General features: G+C 37.0%; 1 protein-coding gene across 1 annotated transcript in view; it reads left to right on the top strand.

The window, feature by feature from the left end:
- Dock3 (dedicator of cytokinesis 3) overlaps positions 1-18,453 on the top strand; it is a 337,144-nt gene that overhangs the window by 56,524 nt on the left and 262,167 nt on the right. The window contains exon 4 of the mRNA XM_038322276.1: positions 2,475-2,530. Coding sequence (XP_038178204.1) covers positions 2,475-2,530 — 56 coding nt within the window. The remainder of the gene's footprint in view (positions 1-2,474; positions 2,531-18,453) is intronic.

Genomic DNA, 18,453 nt, shown 5'->3' with positions numbered 1-18,453 from the left:
TAATGGAATTTTGTCAAAAGACTATCTTTTTTTTGTTTTTTGTTTTTTGAGACAGGATTTCTCATTAAATAATCATACAATCAATACATTTTATTTACCACATCTAATATGAAAAATACACATTTCACAACATACGAGCCTGTTGTGGAACTCGCTCTTGTAGACCAGGCTGACCTAGAACTCACAGAGATCCCCCTGCCTATGCCTCCAGAGTACTGGGATTAAAGGCGCGCACCACCACTGCCGGCTTTAGCTTTTCTGTGTCTACTGAGGTGATTATGTTATTTCTGTCCTTATGTCTTTTTTGTATGGTGTAATTCATTTATTACTTCACATATGTTGAACCCAACCTTGCTTCTCAGAGATGAAGCCAGCTTGATAGTGATGTAAGATATTATGTTCTTAAATTTGCTTATGAATATTTTGTTGAGAACTTTTAAATCTATGTTCATTAAAGATACTGGGCTATAGTATTTAGTTTTTTGTTATCTAGATAACAATAGGTATCAGAGAAGGTTCCCTAGGCCACTTAGATGAATGTGTATTTTTCATGTTAGATGTGGTAAATAAAATGTATTGATTGTATGATTATTTAATGTTGACGTTTCTTTACTGTTTTGAGTTGCAAGGACCTACCTAATGCTCAGAGTGAGGCAGTGAAGCCTTCCTCTATCTTATAATGTGCTTTACTGTTTATTTTATGCTATTGGGAAACCCTTACATTTATTGCAATTTTTTCACAATCATTATAACATCTTGATGAATTGTTCCTTTTATGAATATGTAGTTGACTTCTTTATTTTTTTCTACCTAGCTTTTCTTGAATGGTAAATATCATATATGTGAGCTTCATTTAGTTATTTCTGCATGTAGTTCTGTAGTATAAGTCTTTATACTCTCTCATGTTTACTATTCCTTGTCACTGTACAGGTTATCTTTTATTATGAGCCATTATATAAAATGAATTATTATAGTTAAGTTGCTGATGGCCTTATATATTATTGGTGGACTTTATAATTTATTATACTCCGGGTTAAAGGATGAGAGTATTTAGGCCATTCATGTTTTATTTGAAGGGATTTTATTGGGATAAATGAAATGATTGGAAAACTGAAGTGGCTTTTTTAAAAATAATATATTTTTGTGTTGGTAAGGATACCTGTCACCAAACCTGACCACCTGAATTCAAGCCACAAAGCAGAAGGAGAGAAGGGATTCCCACAAGTTGTCCTCTGGCCTCTATGCATGTTATGCATGCACACACACATACACAGTTATTTAAAATATAATTAAAAAAATAAAAATATATTTCTTACTAAATGAAAATAGTTTTAAAAGGAGTACAAGAAGAACTATTTATAAAATCTTCCAAACTGATGCATTCTTTTTTTTCTCATTTTTTTATTAAAAATTTCCATCTCCTCCCCTCCTCCTCCCCCTTCCCTCCCCTCCCTTCCACCCATACCCCCACTCCATCCCTCTCCAAGACAAAGAGCCATCAGGGTTCCCTTCACTATGTTAAGTCCAAGGTCCTCCCAGCTCCCCCTAAGTCCAGGAAGGTGAGCAACCAAATTGTCAAGGCTCACAGTGAGCCCGTCCATGCTGTAGAGTTCATGCTCATTGCCATTGTCCTTGGTTTCTCAGTCCTCCTCCACCGTCAGCCACATTCAGAGAGTCCGGTTTGGTCCCCTGTTCCATCAGTCCCATTCCAACTGGACTTGGTGGTCTCCCGTTAGTTCTGTCCCGCCGTCTCAATGGGTGAATGCACCCCTCACGGTCCTGACTTCCTTGCTCATGATCTCCCTCCTTTTGCTCCTCATCAGGACCTTGGGAGCTCAGTCCGGTGCTCCTATGTGGGGCTCTGTCATTTTCTCCATCCAATGCCAGGTGAAGGTTCTATGGTGATATGCAAGATATTCATGAGTATGGCAATAGGATCTGGACATTTCTGGCTCCCTCTCCTCAGCTGCCCAAGGACCTAGCTGGGGGCGTCTTCCTGGACACCTGGGAACCCCTCTAGAGTCAAGTCTCTGCCAACCCTAGAATGGCTCCCTTAACTAAGATATATAATTCCTTGATGCATTCTTAAATGAACCTAAATATTAGTGAATGTATTAAAATTGTTTCTGTAACTCAATGCTGGATAATTCTGAGTTATTGATCAGATATTATGTGAATTTTGAACACAAATGACCTGTAAATAATACTGTAGCTTGTGGGTCATTTGATAGACTATTCCTAATTTGTAAGTATTGAACATTTTATTTATGAAGTGTTTATGGCTTTAGTTTTCTTCTGAGGATACAATCTAGTTATACATGGTCATCAAATCCCAACCTAATGCTCTTCCTTTAACTCTGTATTCTTCATGTGCAAAGTGGTTGTTTTAATAGACTATTTACTCCATTTCCATTCTCTTTCTTTTTTAATTACAATTTATGTTTTGTTAACTGAACTTTTTATTTGTTTTACAGGGGATCTTTCCTGCGAATTACATTCATTTGAAGAAGGCAATTGTCAGTAATAGGGGGTGAGTAGTTAGCCTAAATGTTAATTTATAACTATTAGAGGTTGTAGCAGAAGTGTGACTTGGTTCATAGTTTAAAAATTACTGTTGACAGGATTTTATTTTATTCCATATGATAATAAATGTGCATTTATTATTATATAGAATCCCAAATTCTATTTTTGAACCATATTCTGGATATACCTTTAACTGTAAATTTTATCAAAGCAGTTTAATATATAGTGTCTTTTATAAGTACATTAGGTAAGATTTTATTACCTAATTAATTATTCATAGACTAGGTATTAGAGATGAATTTGTCATTTCACTGTTCATCTCAAAGTGAAGGAAACGTTTAAAATCTTTATAAGTAGAGATTTAAAAATTTAAGGTATACCTTGTGGGCAAAAAACATTATTATACAAAGTGAATACATTAAGCACACATTTGAAAAACAGAAATTTTTGTTTTTGTTTGTTTTTGAGACAATATCTCTCTATGTAGGCCTCACTGGCCTGGAATTTGCTATGTAAACCAGGGTCGTCTCAACCCATAGGACCTGCCTGTTTTTGCCTCCAGAGTGCTGGAATTAAATACATGCCTTACTACAGTTTAGTGTTTTATGGAATTCCTGAATGTATGAATGAGTGGGCCTCTGATTCTTGTGTTGTATCTTGGACTCATTTTCTTCTGTTTGTGTTCTCCATATCTGATGTGTTTTGTTTTATCTTATTATATATTATTTTACTATATTTTATTTTATTGCTGTCCACTAAAAGCCTGTTTGTACTGGGCGGTGGTGGCACAGGCCTTTAATCCCAGCATTCTGGAGTCAGTTTTGAGAGGTACCCAGATTGTCAGATGGATTGATTAGTGAGAGCCTTTCCCTGTTTAAGCCAGTCCATAAACACCAAGGGAGGCAGTACTTTTTTTTTTTCATTTTGCTACTAGAAAAAGTCTGGTTGCTTACCTTCCTGGACTTAGGGGGAGCTGGGAGGACCTTGGACTTAACATAGTGAAGGGAACCCTGATGGCTCTTTGTCTTGGAGAGGGGTGGAGTGGGGGTATGGATGGAAGGGAGGGGAGGGAATGGGGAGGAGAAGGGAAGGAGATGGAAATCTTTAATAAAAAAAATGAGGAAAAAAAAGTCAAATTTAAAAGGAACATGAAGAGTCAGGTAATAAGGCGTCTTATAACTGATGGTAAAAAATGAAATTCTGTGAATTACATGATAACAAATCTAAAATAATATCTTAAACACAGTGAAATATAAGAAAATAGATACAGATAAGTTAATGTATGTCACAACAGCATAATCAACAAGTAAAGAGAAACCACAAGGTGTAGATGGAAATTTTTTGTCCTGCCTGGTCCCACAGCTGCTCAGTCCCAAATAAACACACAGAGGCTTGTATTAATTACAAACTATTTGGCTTATTGCATAGGCTTATTATTAACTAGCTCTTAGAACTTAAATTAACCAATAATTCTTATCATGTTTAGCGACGCATCTTGATACCTTTTTTCAGTAAGGCATTCTCAATCTTGCTTCTTCTGCATCTGGCTGGTGACTGTGTCTCTGTCTTTCTTCTTCCAAGAATTCTTCTAAGTCTTATTGCCCCACCTATACTTCCTGCCTGGCTACTGGCCAGTCAACATTTTATTAAACCAATATGAGTGACAAATCTTTACAATGTCTAAGGACATTATCCCACAACAACAAGGGAAAAGTAAAAGGGAACCTAACACAAATTCTGGAGTTGAACAATATCACCTGAATTGAAATATTCAATAGAATAACATTCTTGATATAATAAGAAAAATAATTGGTGAACTTAGAGGTAGATCATCTGAAATGATCCATGCATGGGACAAAGAGAATAAGAGAAGAGAGCCTTTGAAGTTTTTGGGACATTATATGCTATATGGAATTACCAGAAGGAGAAGTGAGAGAGATGGACAGGAATTTGAAAGAAATAATGACTGAAGACTTTCCAAATCTAAGGAGGGAAATGGGCATCAATTATTAAAGCCCAAAGCACACTATTGAGAAAAATTAAAAATGCATGTTATAACCTGATTGTCACAAGTCAAAGACAAACAAAAGAAAAAGGAACTTGTATACAAGGAAGCTTTATACAATATGGCAGATTTCTCAGTAGAGACTTTTCAGAATAGAAGGGAATGGAATGATGAGTTCCACATACCAATAGGAACAAACTCCTTAGCAAAAATATTGTGTCCAGTAAAATGACCCTTTAAAGATAGAGAGAAATATTTTCCCATTCAAAATAATAGCAGAGGTAATTTATCGCAAGTAGACTTGCCTAGCAAGAAATACAAGGATAGAATTCTTTAAGTTGTAGCAAAAAAGGTGCTTGCTATATGGCATAAAATAAAATGAAAATATAGAATTCATGGGTAAAGCCAAAGATATAAACATGACAGCATGAGTATTATCAAGGTAGTATATAAATCACTGGTAGTTTTAATATAAAATTAAAAGACAATTATTAAGAGTAATTATAGTTGCAGAATCAGTGAATACATGCTGATACTAGTTGTGATGTCAGTGAAAAAATTGGGGAAGGAATTTTAGAAGTTTTGTATGCAATTAAAACTATAAACTTACAGTGAGGAAAAGGCTCATTGGATAGCATATGAATCCCTGGCTTCAAATCCCTGGCACCTATATAAAAAGCTGGCATGGTTATATTCACCTGTAAGCCCTATGCTGCCTGGGATAGACAGAAGGATCTCTGGAGCCTGTTATCTTAGAGAAGCCTTGACTTAAGATAAAAAGGTGGAGCTTGATAGAGGAGGACACATGGGGTCTTCTTCTGGCCTTCATAAGTGCTCATTACTCCCCCCCCACATATGTATATGAGCCCTTCTCTTTCACACACACACACACACACACAAACACACACACATACATGCACATACACATCATATCAACTTAGCATAGATTTGTAAGATGCCTTATGTAAGTGTCATGGAAACCACAATGAAAATATTACAGAAATTTAGAATTAGTCTAGGCTAAATATAACTTTGTAGTAAAAATCAATTGTTCAGTCCCCACCACTGAAAATATCAGAGAAAAAGATAAAGATTATAATAGTTTTGGAGGACACTACTCTGGCTTAGATGCAGATAGATGTTTATCAGGGTGATAGAAAGTGGTAAGGTGCTGTGTCAGTTTTGTCATTTGAGCTGATGAAATTTTTTCTTTTCTTTTACTTATTCCTTCCTTCCTTCCTCTCTCCCTCCCTCCCCCCCTCCCCCCCCCCCTCCCTCCCCTCCTCCCTTCCTCCCTTCCACCCTTCCTTCCTTCCCTCTCCCTCCCGTCCCCCCTCCCCCCTCTCTCCCTCCCTCCCTCCCTCCCAACCTCCCTCTCTCCCTCCCTCCCTCCTCCCTTCCGTTTTTCCTTCCTTCTCCTTCCTTCCTCCCTCCCTTCCTTCCTTCCTTCCCTCCCCCTCCCGTCCCCCCTCCCCCTCCCGTCCCCCCTCCCCCCTCTCTCCCTCCCCCCTCCCTCCCTTCCTCCCTTCCGTCCTTCCTTCCTCCTTCCTTCCTTCCTTCCTTCTCCTTCCTTCCTTCCTTCCTTCCTTCCTTCCTTCCTTCCTTCCTTCCTTCCTTCCTTCCTTCCTTCCTTCCTTCCTTCTCCTTCCTTCCTTCCTTCCTTCCTTCCTTCCTTCCTTCCTTCCTTCCTTCTCCTTCCTTCTCCTTCCTTCCTTTTCCTCCCTCCCTCCCTACCCCCCTCCCTCCCTCCCTCCCTCCTTCCTTCCTCTTTCTTTCGACAGGATTTCTCCATGTAACAGCCTAGCTGTTTTGGAATTTGCTTTGTAGACCAGACTAGCCTCACACTCTCAGAGGTTCACCTGCCTCTGCCTTCTGAGTGCTGGGATCAAAGGTGTTTGCTACCACTCCTGGCTAATTTTCCAATAGTGTGCACGTGCACACATATTATGGATAAAAAGAATATGTGACTATTTCAACTAAGGATGTAGTCGCCATTCAGGGAAATGTGCAGTTTGGAAAGGGATGTTCTTAAGAAGATATAACATACTGCAGTCTTGAATATATTAAATTTGAAGAGTTACATATTTAAATAGAGTTGTAAATTAGGCCTTTGTCTGTCTGGATGTGAAGTTGTGTAAAGTTAGAAGTCACTAGTTTTCTGTTAATTTAAAGCTAAGGTTCTGGTTAAAACCAAGGAGTTAATGTATCTAGAGAGGAAGTGAAGACAGATTCTAGCATTTCAGTTCCACACTCAGAGTGATATGAACAGCAGAAATTGAAGTCAATGGGTTATTGAAAAATTTAAAAGAATATACAAAATTGGGGGTCAGGGGAGATAAGGGTAAATTTGGGAGTTAAAGGATACACACACACACACACACACACACACACACATATGTGTGTGTGTATATGTTTTAATTGAGATCTATTGCTATAAACTAATATCTTATATGGCAAAACTCAAATGCTAATCTTGATAGAAAAAGCACCAGGAATAAGATCAAGATATGTTTTATGAAATTCTTAAAGAATTTAAAAATATTTTTTAAAAGCAACAACAACAAATCTTCTCATACTGATGCTGGCCCATTAGAGCTATCTAACCCTGTGCTTCCTCATTTTATAGTTAAGTAATTTTATCTAGATACAGAAGTCTTTTTTGGTTTTATCTCCTGAAAGTGATGTTGATGTAGAACTGTATGATGTAGAAATGATGGGAGAAAAGGGTAGATTTTTGAATCTAATTTCCAAAAAACAGCTGTTACTCTCAAAATATTTTACATTGGTATGGATTTTAGTTTATTGATATAAATTTAAGGTCAATTTTGTTATACTGTATGTGTATTTCTTTTTTTCTATATGTATATTTCTACTATTGTTTAAGGTATTATGTTTATACAGTTCATTTAGAAATATTGTATAGTTAAGAAATAAGAGTAATAGTCATCTATAATAGGCATATTTATTAGGTTTTTTAGGGTATACATAAATATATTTCAGATAGATAGGCAATCTTCAAACACTTCAAAGACCTACAAAATATGTAATTTGTAATGTTTTAAGAACTTAGACCTTTCTTGACTGTGAGACACATCTGCTTCTGGCTGTACTAGTTACTTCAAATATGATTATTGGCATCTAAGAAACTCCTTATGGAGTCTACTTCCATTGTTGCAAGGTTAGCTGTTGCAGATTATAATAAAATAATCCCACACTAGCCCAGAATGGAGTATAATAAAGGTTTTTTTATTTAGGGGTAGCCTCACAGATCAGCAGTCCTCTGCCTGAATTGGGAACAGGAACTGAATCCAGCAGCCAAGGGGCCCACACATGCTTTTTGTCTGAGTTTATAGTATATGAGATCACACCCAAAGTGGGCTGGTATCTTAAAGGCTATTTGTTGAAAGATTTCTCACAGCACCTCCCCTTTTGTCTAAATAAAATAGTTCTAAGCCTAATACGAAACTATATACAATAAGAACAAATATCAAGTATAAAAAATAGAATTACAGCCAGCATGGACAACATCAAGGAAGAAACATATGCTAAATGTTTCAATAGTTATCCTGTCCTAAGGTACCTAAGTCTTGTATTAGAAATGGCTTTACTAAGTCTGAAGAGGAAAATAACTATGACTATCTAGTCTTCAACCCCATCAAAGACCTGAGAAGAGAAATAATATTACTTGTGCAAACAGGAAGCACAATCAAGCAACTTCCGAAAGGTGCAATAAATGAGAGAGACAATTGGCTACCTGGGCAATCACCAAAAGCCTCATTTTCAATTTTGGGGCAGTCAGCTCTGCCTAAGTCCTAGAGTAATTGACAGACCATTCTCAGAGGAAGGAAAATTTTCAAAACTATTTTACCCTGTTTTGGCAAGGTTTGGTAGTTCTTTTCTTATATCCTGCTTGTCCAGTCTAGACATCATGCATTTTGTCAGTGGTTGAGGCGGGGGCAGTTCTTTGCCCAAAGGCCAGTTTTGCTAAGAAGAAAACAAGCTCCAAGTGGAGCATCTTCAGTGCCCAATATTTTCTCGGGAATATATTGGTGCTGCCAGAAACAATTGTGTCTCATGTCAACAGAATCCAAAGTTAATTGAATGCCATATTCTACAGTTCTTTGAAGTTGTTGAAGATTATCTATCTATGCAGAATATAGTCTCTATGCATCTAAAGAACCTTATTAGTCTAATCATAATTATGACAAACATGGATGACTATTGACCTATAATTCTTAATATCTGTATAGCTTAAAAACTAAGGCTTCATATTAAAATATTAAATAATCTTTAAATAACTGTGCAGCAGATGAGGACAATGACCTCAAAATGTAAACAATTATAAGTATCTTGATCAGAGGTAGAAATATATAGTGCAATATGATAAATATATCCCCAAATTGCATCAATATACAAATATCTTTTTTTGATATTTTGATCAGAGGTAGAAACACACATACATACAATATGACAAAATAATTTTGCATAGGTGCACAAACATTTTAGACAGAAATAGGATTATATTCAATATAACAAATATAATTTAAGTTTGTTTCAATATTCAAGAATTTACACCAATGTAAATTGTCTATAAATTATAGCTCACAAGTATTTACTCTATTATTCATTATTATTATTAGTGTGAGTAAGCTCATACTAATTTACCTATCATCCCATCCAATCCTTTTTTTTTCTTTTTTTAAAAGAGATTTCTGAGCCTATTTAGTTTCTATCCCAATCCCCAACTTTAAACCACTCTTGTAATCAACCCCTAATAGATGTCCCTGACCCTGAGTACAAACTTTGTTGGGAGAGGGGACATCATCTTCTAGAATTACATCCAGCTGTCATGGGGGCAATGTTATTTTCACAGGATCCTGTAAAAACTAAATTGATGGTTAAGTTTCAAGATTACTGTCAGCTATAATTGCAAATCATCTCTGAATAGTTAGTAGGGTTTTTCTGAAGTCCTTATTTGAAATTTTTATTTTAATTTCTGGCTAGAACATTGTAAGAAGGTGCATCATCTTGAATAGCTTGTAACCCAAAACTGATTTTAAAGTGGTGCTATCAGCATCATGATGTCATATCAACTAGGTAGAATCATTGCTGTGGCCCCTATCTTTTTCCTGGAAACTTTAAAGATTACTGCAGGAAAATTTATTGTTCATTGTGGAAAACTTAAACATTATTCATATAGGCATATATTCAATGAAAGATATTATAGAGACAGAAATAGGAATGGGAAGAAGTAAAAATTTTCCTAAATTCTTTCTTCTTTCTGTTCCATACCAGATGGCTCCTGATATGAGACAGAAACTCTGAAGTTTTCTTTTAACAACATGCTGGAATTTCTAGAAGGATAGCCATTGTTCAACTCCAGGGCCAGCTTTAATTTTTTAGGTGATTTAGGCTCATTATTATACTAAGAAGTATATGGGTGTGTGTGTGTGTGTGTGTGTGTGTGTGTGTGTGTGTTCAGGCAATAAAATTTTACCCTGCAGAGGATATGGTACCATAAATCAGATCTCTTTTTTCTTGGTGATTCTGTTGGGGAAACTATCTTTTTTTTTTTTCTTTAGGCGTTTAGATATCCAAGGTCTCTTGACTTTTTGAAGATAAGTATTTTTCTGCAAAGACAAGATCAGAAACCTGCCCCAACCCTTATGAGTTTCCTTACCACCTGTATGATTGTCAGCTCTGTGGATTACTGTTATTTCTCTTTCTCAAGAGGTTTCTCTTTTTCAAACCGAATCTTTATTAATTTTAATGGTATCCATAGCTTTTCTTCTCCTGTGGAAACAAGAGTGAAACCCCTTCCCCAACGTAGCACATCCCCTGGTTTCCATTCTGAGGTCAATACATACTTGAAATACACTAACTAATTTAATTCAGAAGTTTTTTTTTTCTATTACCCAATGTCTCTCTGCTGCCATTGTTCATTTCTTATTAGCATTAAGAAAATCCAAGGTTAATATAATAAAGCATTATGCAGTCTATTTCTGGGGGTATTTTCCATCCCTTTCTATTTGTTAACATATGCTTTTTTTTGGTTTTTTTTCGAGACAGGGTTTCTCTGCAGCTTTAGAGCCTGTCCTGGAGCTAGCTCTTGTAGACCAGGCTGGTCTCGAACTCACAGAGATCCGCCTGCCTCTGCCTCCTGAGTGTTAACATATGCTTTATAGTTAGACTTGATCTTTCTATAACTGCCTGACCTGCAGGACTGTTTTGTATACCTGTAATATGCTTTATATTATAATAAACAAAAATTGTTTCATTTTATTAGAGACATATGTATAAAATGTATAAAATGTCTGTCTTTATTTGTGCAGGTATACCCATGATGGATATAACTTTTAGCAAATGCATGATTAATGAATCAGCCTTTTCCAAGCTCAAAGCAGTTGCCCATTGAAAACTTGAATAGGTGTCAGTGGTGTACTGTACATATATTAATTTTCTAAATTCTACAAAATGGAACATGTTCATCTGCCAGATTTTATTTCTTTGCTACCCTTTGAGTTACTCCCTGCAGGTAACAGTGTTTGGTTATATAGAGAACAAGTAGAAAATTTCCTTATAATCTTATTAACTTGTTGCCATGTAATAGAAAACTCGTTCTTTAAACCTTTGTTATTGACATGATTTTTTAAATGAAATTCTGAGGCCTTCAGCACATATCCATTTAATAATTGATCAATTTCAGCACTACCTTGTGCTAGAGGACCTGGAAGACCAATATGGGATCAGATGTGTGTTATGTATATGGGACAAAGCCTATTCCTGGTTATATCTTGAACCTGAATTAATAATGAAGTCAATTCTGTATCATCTCATATAAATTCAGAGGTTTCAGTGTGCAAAACAGCTCTTTCTGCATATTGCAAATTAGTAATGATATTGAACGGTTTTTAAAAATCCCTTAGTACCTTGGGAATAACATATAATTCTAACTTTTGAACAGAATTATGAGGGCTTTGTTCCACTTTAGCTAAATATTCTTATTTGTAACCTGACTTTCCTGATTTATTTGCATCAGCATAGAATGTGCAGGCTCCAGTTATTGGCATGTCATGTACAATGCAGGGAAGGATCTAAGTTACTCTTTTTATAATATTAATTTTGTCACTTTTGGAACAGTTATTAATCTTTCCTAAAAAGTTAGCACAAGCTCTTTGTCAGGGTTCATTGTCTTCCCATAATTTTTAAATTTAATCATTAGTAAAAGGTATTATAATCTCTGCCCAAGTATCTTTTTGCATTCTAAATTGGCATTTTCAAAAGCCGGAGATTTAATAAGTAGTCATCCAGCTTATGGATTTGTTACTCCTATTTGTTCACCTTTAGCTTATCTTTATAAAAAGTCACTAAAGGGTTCTCTAGGGCCTTATTTAAATTTAGTATGTGATTCACAATTCTTCCTGTTTCTTTTTTCTTTTTTTTTTTTTTCATGGTTTATTTTTTTTTATATTTAAAAATTTCCATCTCCTTCCCTCCTCCTCCCCCCTCCCTCCCCTCCTTCTCCCCTTTCTCTCCCCTCCTTCTCCCCCTTCCCTCCCCTCCCCTCCACCCATACCTCCCCTCCCTCCCTCTCAAGGCCAAGGAGCCATCAGGGTTCCCCACTCTATGCTAAGACCAAGGTCCTCCCAACTCCCCCCAGGTCCAGGAAGGTGATCGACCAAGCTGAGAAGGCTCCCACAGAGCCCGTCCATGCAGAAGAATCAGAGCCCAGAGCCATTGTCCTTTGCTTCTCAGTCAGCCCCCGCTGTTGGCCACACTCAGAGAGACGGGTTTGGTCGCATGATCCATCAGTCCCATTCCAACTGGAGTTGGTGATCTCCCATTAGTTCTGTCCCACCGTCTCCATGAGTGAACGCACCCCTCTCGTTCCTGACTTTCTCCCTCATGTTCTCGCTCCTTCTGCTCCTCATCGGGACCTTGGGAGCTCAGTCCAGTGCTCCAATGTGGGGCTCAGTCACCTTCCCCATCTGTCGCCAGCTGGAGGTTCCCTCACGGTCCTGACTTTCTTTCTCATGTTCTCTCTCCTTCTGCTCCTCATCAGGACCTTGGGAGCTCAGTCCGGTGCTCCAATGTGGGGCTCTGTCATTTTCTTCATCTATCGTCAGGTGGAGGTTCTATGGTGATATGCAAGAAATTCATCAGTATGGCTATAGGAACTGGCCTTTTCAGGCTCCCTCTCCTCAGCTGCCCAAGGAACTAACTGGGGGCGTCTCCCTGGAAACCTGGGAACCCCTCTAGGGTCAAGTCTCTTGACAACCCTCAGGTAGCTCCTTAAATTCAGATATATGCTTCCCTGCTCTCATATCCACCCTTCCTATATCCCAAGCACCCCATTCCTCCGAGCTCCCCCCGCTCTCCCCTTCACACTTTTCTCTCCCCATCTTCCCTTGGCCCAGTCTTGCCCAACCCTCAAGTTCCCAATTTTGCCTGGCGATCGTGTCTACTTCCAATATCCAGGAGGATTACTATATCTTTTTTGGGAGTTCACCTTCTTATTATCTTCTCAAGGATCCCAAACTTATAGGCTCGATGTCCTTTAATCATGTGCTGTATGGCATAGGGACAAGATGTGTTCATTATAAAGATCTTGACTCTGTGGATCAGCATAACAGCTTGCTGTTCTAGAGCTTTAGCCTTCTCTCTCTTAATAGTACTTCCATTGTAACTGCGGCTCATCTTCCATAACTGCTGAGATTAATTGAAGCCAGTCATGTGAAGTAGCCTTATTGCTAGAAGCCTATGTGTTTACTATTTCCCTATAAATGGTGAATGCATGCCAGAAGATGTCACTGCTTCTTAATATCTTTTAGATCTTTCATACCTATAGGTTTTCATTTACATTCTTTTATCAATTTGGGTGTTGAGTATTTGTTGGCTTGTCAGAGGTAATAACAGGATAAGTCACTAAAACTCTTGGTAAGTCATCTCTGACTCTGAGAGGTACTGGCGATGCTAAATCCTTTGCTTTTACATTTTCTCCTTTCTTATCAGTTCTGATACTTACCTCAATCAATTGAAATCGTTTTACCACTGTCTTTTGTAAAACCTGAATCTCCTGGCCTGTGAATATTTCTAATGATTTCATCGAATCAAATAATTTCTGATACTCATTCTGCACATGTGATTCCAAGTTTTTATATTTTTCCATTAATGATACTTCCCATCTTTGAATATTATTTGGATGACGTGCAGATTGCCTTCATGGAGAGATACTTTATCTGCTAACTTATCATAACTTTTTAACAGATTTTGATTGTCACTTTCAACAGTATGAAACTGTTCAGATAATCTCTCAGTACCCTTCTGTAAGGTTTCATAACCCTCTGAAATGGATTGAATTTTGTCTGTCAAAGTAAGATTATCATTTTCAATGGTATTATTTTTTCAGCTAATTTCTCATTAGTCTGTAAAGACTATCATTTCTAAAAGTGTCTCATTCTTTTGTTATCAAACCATTTTTAAAGAATGTAATATGAAAACCAAAGCTAAGTCCTATGATCACAAAAATGGGTATACTAGGAACTCCATATAAGCCTTGTAGAATCCCATCCTAAGTAGAAACAAAAGGTTATTAAATTCATGGATGGTGATATTGTCTGTTATTATCTTGGGGTTTGTTTACAATATTCAAATTTATTTATTAATCATGTGTACTTACCTCTGTTACAGTTTTTGAGAAAATTTCCATAGGTTCAATAATCTTTATTGGCCAGCAGGTATCACCGCTGTAGGTGCAGGGCAAGGAGATGTGACTGGTGACTGTACTAACAGTACTGCTGCGTTTCCATGATGGCAGCAGCTTAAATACTAACAAATATACTAGCCACCACCCTGAATTAGTTTTAAAAAGAAAAGAAGATATTTTTACTTTAAACATGCTGTTGTTGATTGAATGCTCCATTAGGAAAGCTTCCAGTCAGCTTTTTCGGTCTGATTCTGTAATGAGCACAACACGTAATGTTTTGAAATGCTATTGGGAGGACGGGTGCTTATTTAAGCTGGACTTTGTAACCCAGTAGATTTTCTTGGCTTTAGTTCCAAACTTGTAGAATTAATTTTTTTCGTCTGTCCTGGAACTAACTCTGTAGATCAGGCTGGCCTTGAACTTTAGAATTAAGAGTCCTAATGTTCTGTTTGTTCATGTTCTCTTCCCCCTCCCCTTAATTCCTCTCTTCCCTCTCTTCTTCCAATTTTCTCAGGAGACCTTACCTATTTCCCCTTCTGAGTGGCATCCATACATGTCTCTCTTAGCATCCTCCTTGTTATCTAGCTTCTTTTGGTTGAAGATTGTAGCTTGGTTATCCTTGTCTTTACATCTAATATCTACTTACGAGTGAGTACAAACTGTGTTTGTCTTTCTGGGTCTGTGGTACCTCACTCAGAGTGGTGTTTTTTTTTCCAATTGAATACTCCATTTCATAAATGTACCACATCTTCTTTATTTATTCTTTGAGTGAGGGGCTTCTGGGTTGTTTCCAGGTTCTGGCTATTATGAATAATACTGGCATGAACATAGTTGAGCAAATGTCCTTGTGGTATGAATGTGCATCCTTTGAGTATATTTCCAAGAGTGGTATTGCTAGGTCTTGAGGTAGAGTAATTCCCAATTTTCTGAGAGATTGCCATACTGGTTTCCAAAGTGACTGTACAAAGGTGGGGGCAGAAAGGAAGGAGAGCAAGGAAAGAGATACCTTGATTGAGCCATTAAAGGATTATGGAGAAATCTGGTGCTGGGGAAACTCCCAGGAATCCAAAAGGATGACTCCAGCTAAGATTCCTAGCAATAGTGGAGAGGATGCCTAAACTGGCCTTCCCTGTAATTAGATTGATGACCATCCTAATTGTCATCATAGAACCTTCATCTAGTACCTGATGGAAGCAAATGCAGAGATCCACAGCTAAGTACTAGGCTAAGCTCCCAGAGTCCAGTTTAAGAAAGGAAGGAGGGATTATATGAGCAAAGGGGTTAAGATCATGATGGGGAAACCCACAGAGACAACTGACCCAAGCTAGCAGGATTTCCCAGACTCTGGACTGACAGTTGGGGAACCTGTATAGTACCAAACTAGGCCCTCTGAATGTGGGTAATAGTTCTGTGTCTTGGGCAGTCTGTGGGGCCATTGGCAGTGGGACCAGAATTTATTCACAGTATAGTAGGAGGCCGCTTGTTTGTTCCCAGCTGCTCAGACCCAAAATAGCTACACAGAAACTATATTATTTGCAATACTGTTTGACCAATATCTTAAGCTTATTTCTGGCTAACTCATATCTTAAGTTAACCCACCTCCATAAATTTGTGTATCTCCCCAAGGCTGTTTTACCGGGCAAAATTCTGGTGTCTGTTTCTGGTGAGGCTACATGGCTTCTCTTGACTCTGCCTTCTTTCTCCCAGCATTCAATTTAGTTTTTCCCGCCTAGTTCTACTCTGCCCTATCAATGGCCCAAGGCAGTTTCTTTATTAACCAGTGGTATTCACAGCATAACAGAGAGGAATCCCACATCACCTCAGTCCATGGATTGACTTTTTGGAGCCCATTGTCAATGTAAGGATACCTTTCTCAGCCTTGATACGGGGGGAGGGGCTTGGTCCTAACTCAACTTGATAGGCCAAATTTTGTTGACTCCCATGGGAGGCCTTACCTTTTCTGGATTGGGTGGGGGTTTTAATGGAGGAACGGTGTAGAGGGGTCAGTATGAGGGGAGGGAGGGGGAACTGCAGTTGGTATGTAAAATGAAAAAAAATTTAAAAAATTTTTTTAAAAGTAAATAAGTAAATAAAAAAGAATTCCAATGTTGAAATTTGCATAGGATTTTGTGGAGCAATGCCTAGAAAATTAGTTTGAATAGTGGTTCTAGTGTGATTACAGGAGGGCAAGTTTTGGTGCTATAATTTCTCTTTAATGATTTTGAACTTTTAATCAGTTGAAATGCATTTCTGTACAATGTAGACTTTGATAAAAGTTTGCTTAATGGTCTAGTAACATTAAAAACAATAGCAACAAAAAGAAACATTTTAAAAGCAAACTAAAAATATGGCAACTTATAGTTTCTCATAGGAAAATTCTCATATAGCCTATTTAAATAACTTATTAATCAAATCAAAACATGCTTTTCAGCACAAGAAGTACAATCCCAAAAATCACCTTGCATACTCTAGGACACTGACAGTCAGGTCATGCTCTCACACAAATGGACAACAGTGCAGTGCAGATGTGTGGTAGAAACTCAGTGCATGTTCATTAGTTGGGAAGCTTTTGCTATAGGCTCGTAACCTGCTATGATAAGATCCCAAATCTTTCTCTTGCTGAGGAAAGCACGTCTAACATTTGGATAGCATTCCTGCATAGATTTTGTTATAGAAACAGAAAATCACTTTCTCCCTCCCCTCTTTCATTTTCTACTAACCTTTTCCTAGCAGGACCAGATCTTGGGGGATATTATTTCTCATCTAAAGTCTGATAAATTATGAGGCTGGAGAGATATATCAGTGGTTAAAAGCACTGGATGCTTTTCCTGAGGACTAGGTTTGATTCCCAACAGTTACATCATGTCTAACTCCAGTTCCAGAGGATCCAATGCTGCCTTCTGGTTTCTGAAGGCACCGTGCACCCACAAGGCACAAGCATAAATGCAGGCAAAACACCCATACACATAAAATAAATTATCTTAAAAGTATCTAATAAGTTCTTTGGTGAATTTTAATTATTAGCAAACTTTTAATTACTATTATTATTTATTTATTTAATTTCATTGCTTATTATTGGTCCATTTAGGTTCTTAGTTGTTTGTTTTTTTGGGAGACCCTATGTTTGTAGCTATTTATCCATTTCTGTTAGATTTTCCATTATAGTGGGATATAAGTTTGCTATATAGTTCCTAACTATCCTTTGGATTTTAGGGGTATATATTGTAATATCTCCCATTTCATTTGTAATTTTATTCTTTTAGTTATTTTGACCAAAGGCTATCAATTTTTTATCTTCTTAAAAACCAATTATTTCATTAATATTTTATATCGCTGTTTTAGTCCTAATTTTATTAATTTCTCCCTTGACCTTGATTTTTTTCTTTCTTTTGGTTTTTGATTTGGCTTATTTTTGATATTTTCAATATCTGTGTTTGAGTACCCATAACACTAAAATTCCCTTTTAGAACCCGCTTTAGCTATATCCCACAGATTCTGGGACATTGTGGATTCTATACATTTAAATTTTTCATCTTTGATTTTTTTAATGACTTAGTAATGATTCAGTTGTGTAACTTTAGTTACATGTGTGTGTGTGTTGTACATGTGAGTATACTGTCCTTAGAAGGCAGAAAAGGGTGTCAAATACTCTGGAACTGTAGTTACAAGCTTCTGTGATATGTACAATGTTGGGAACTAAGTTCCTGTCCTCAAACAGCAGGAACTTTTAACAACTACCAGAGTTATTTTTAGATTGTTGTATGCTTTCATATTTTCTGTATTTTCCTTGTTGTTGATTTCTAGTTTTTATATATTATGATCTGTTAAGATACACTGAATTATTTTAGTGTGTTTTTGAGTTTAGTACTTGCTTTATGACCTGAAACATCTGTTTTGGATGAAGTTTCAGGTTTCTGGTTGTTTTTATGTTTGGATGGGATGGTTTGTTAATGTTTGTTAAGTCCATTTGGTCTATAGAATAGACCTAAATCAAAACTTTTTTTCGTGGATCACTTTATCAGTGAGAGTGGATACCGAATCTGTTTTTATATTGACACCCATCTATTTCCTTTTCTTTTTTTAATGTTTGGTTAGTTGTGTTTTCTAAAAAAATGACTTATTTATTTTTAATTTTAAAAAATTATTTTAAAAATTATTTTTAAGTTTTCTATTATTCTCTCATACAATACATCCCTACTACAATTTTTACTCCATTCAC

This window comes from Arvicola amphibius, chromosome 3 (assembly GCF_903992535.2).
Source record: "Arvicola amphibius chromosome 3, mArvAmp1.2, whole genome shotgun sequence".
NCBI classification, from domain to species: Eukaryota; Metazoa; Chordata; class Mammalia; order Rodentia; family Cricetidae; genus Arvicola; species Arvicola amphibius.
This window is presented reverse-complemented; position numbering and strand designations above follow the sequence as displayed.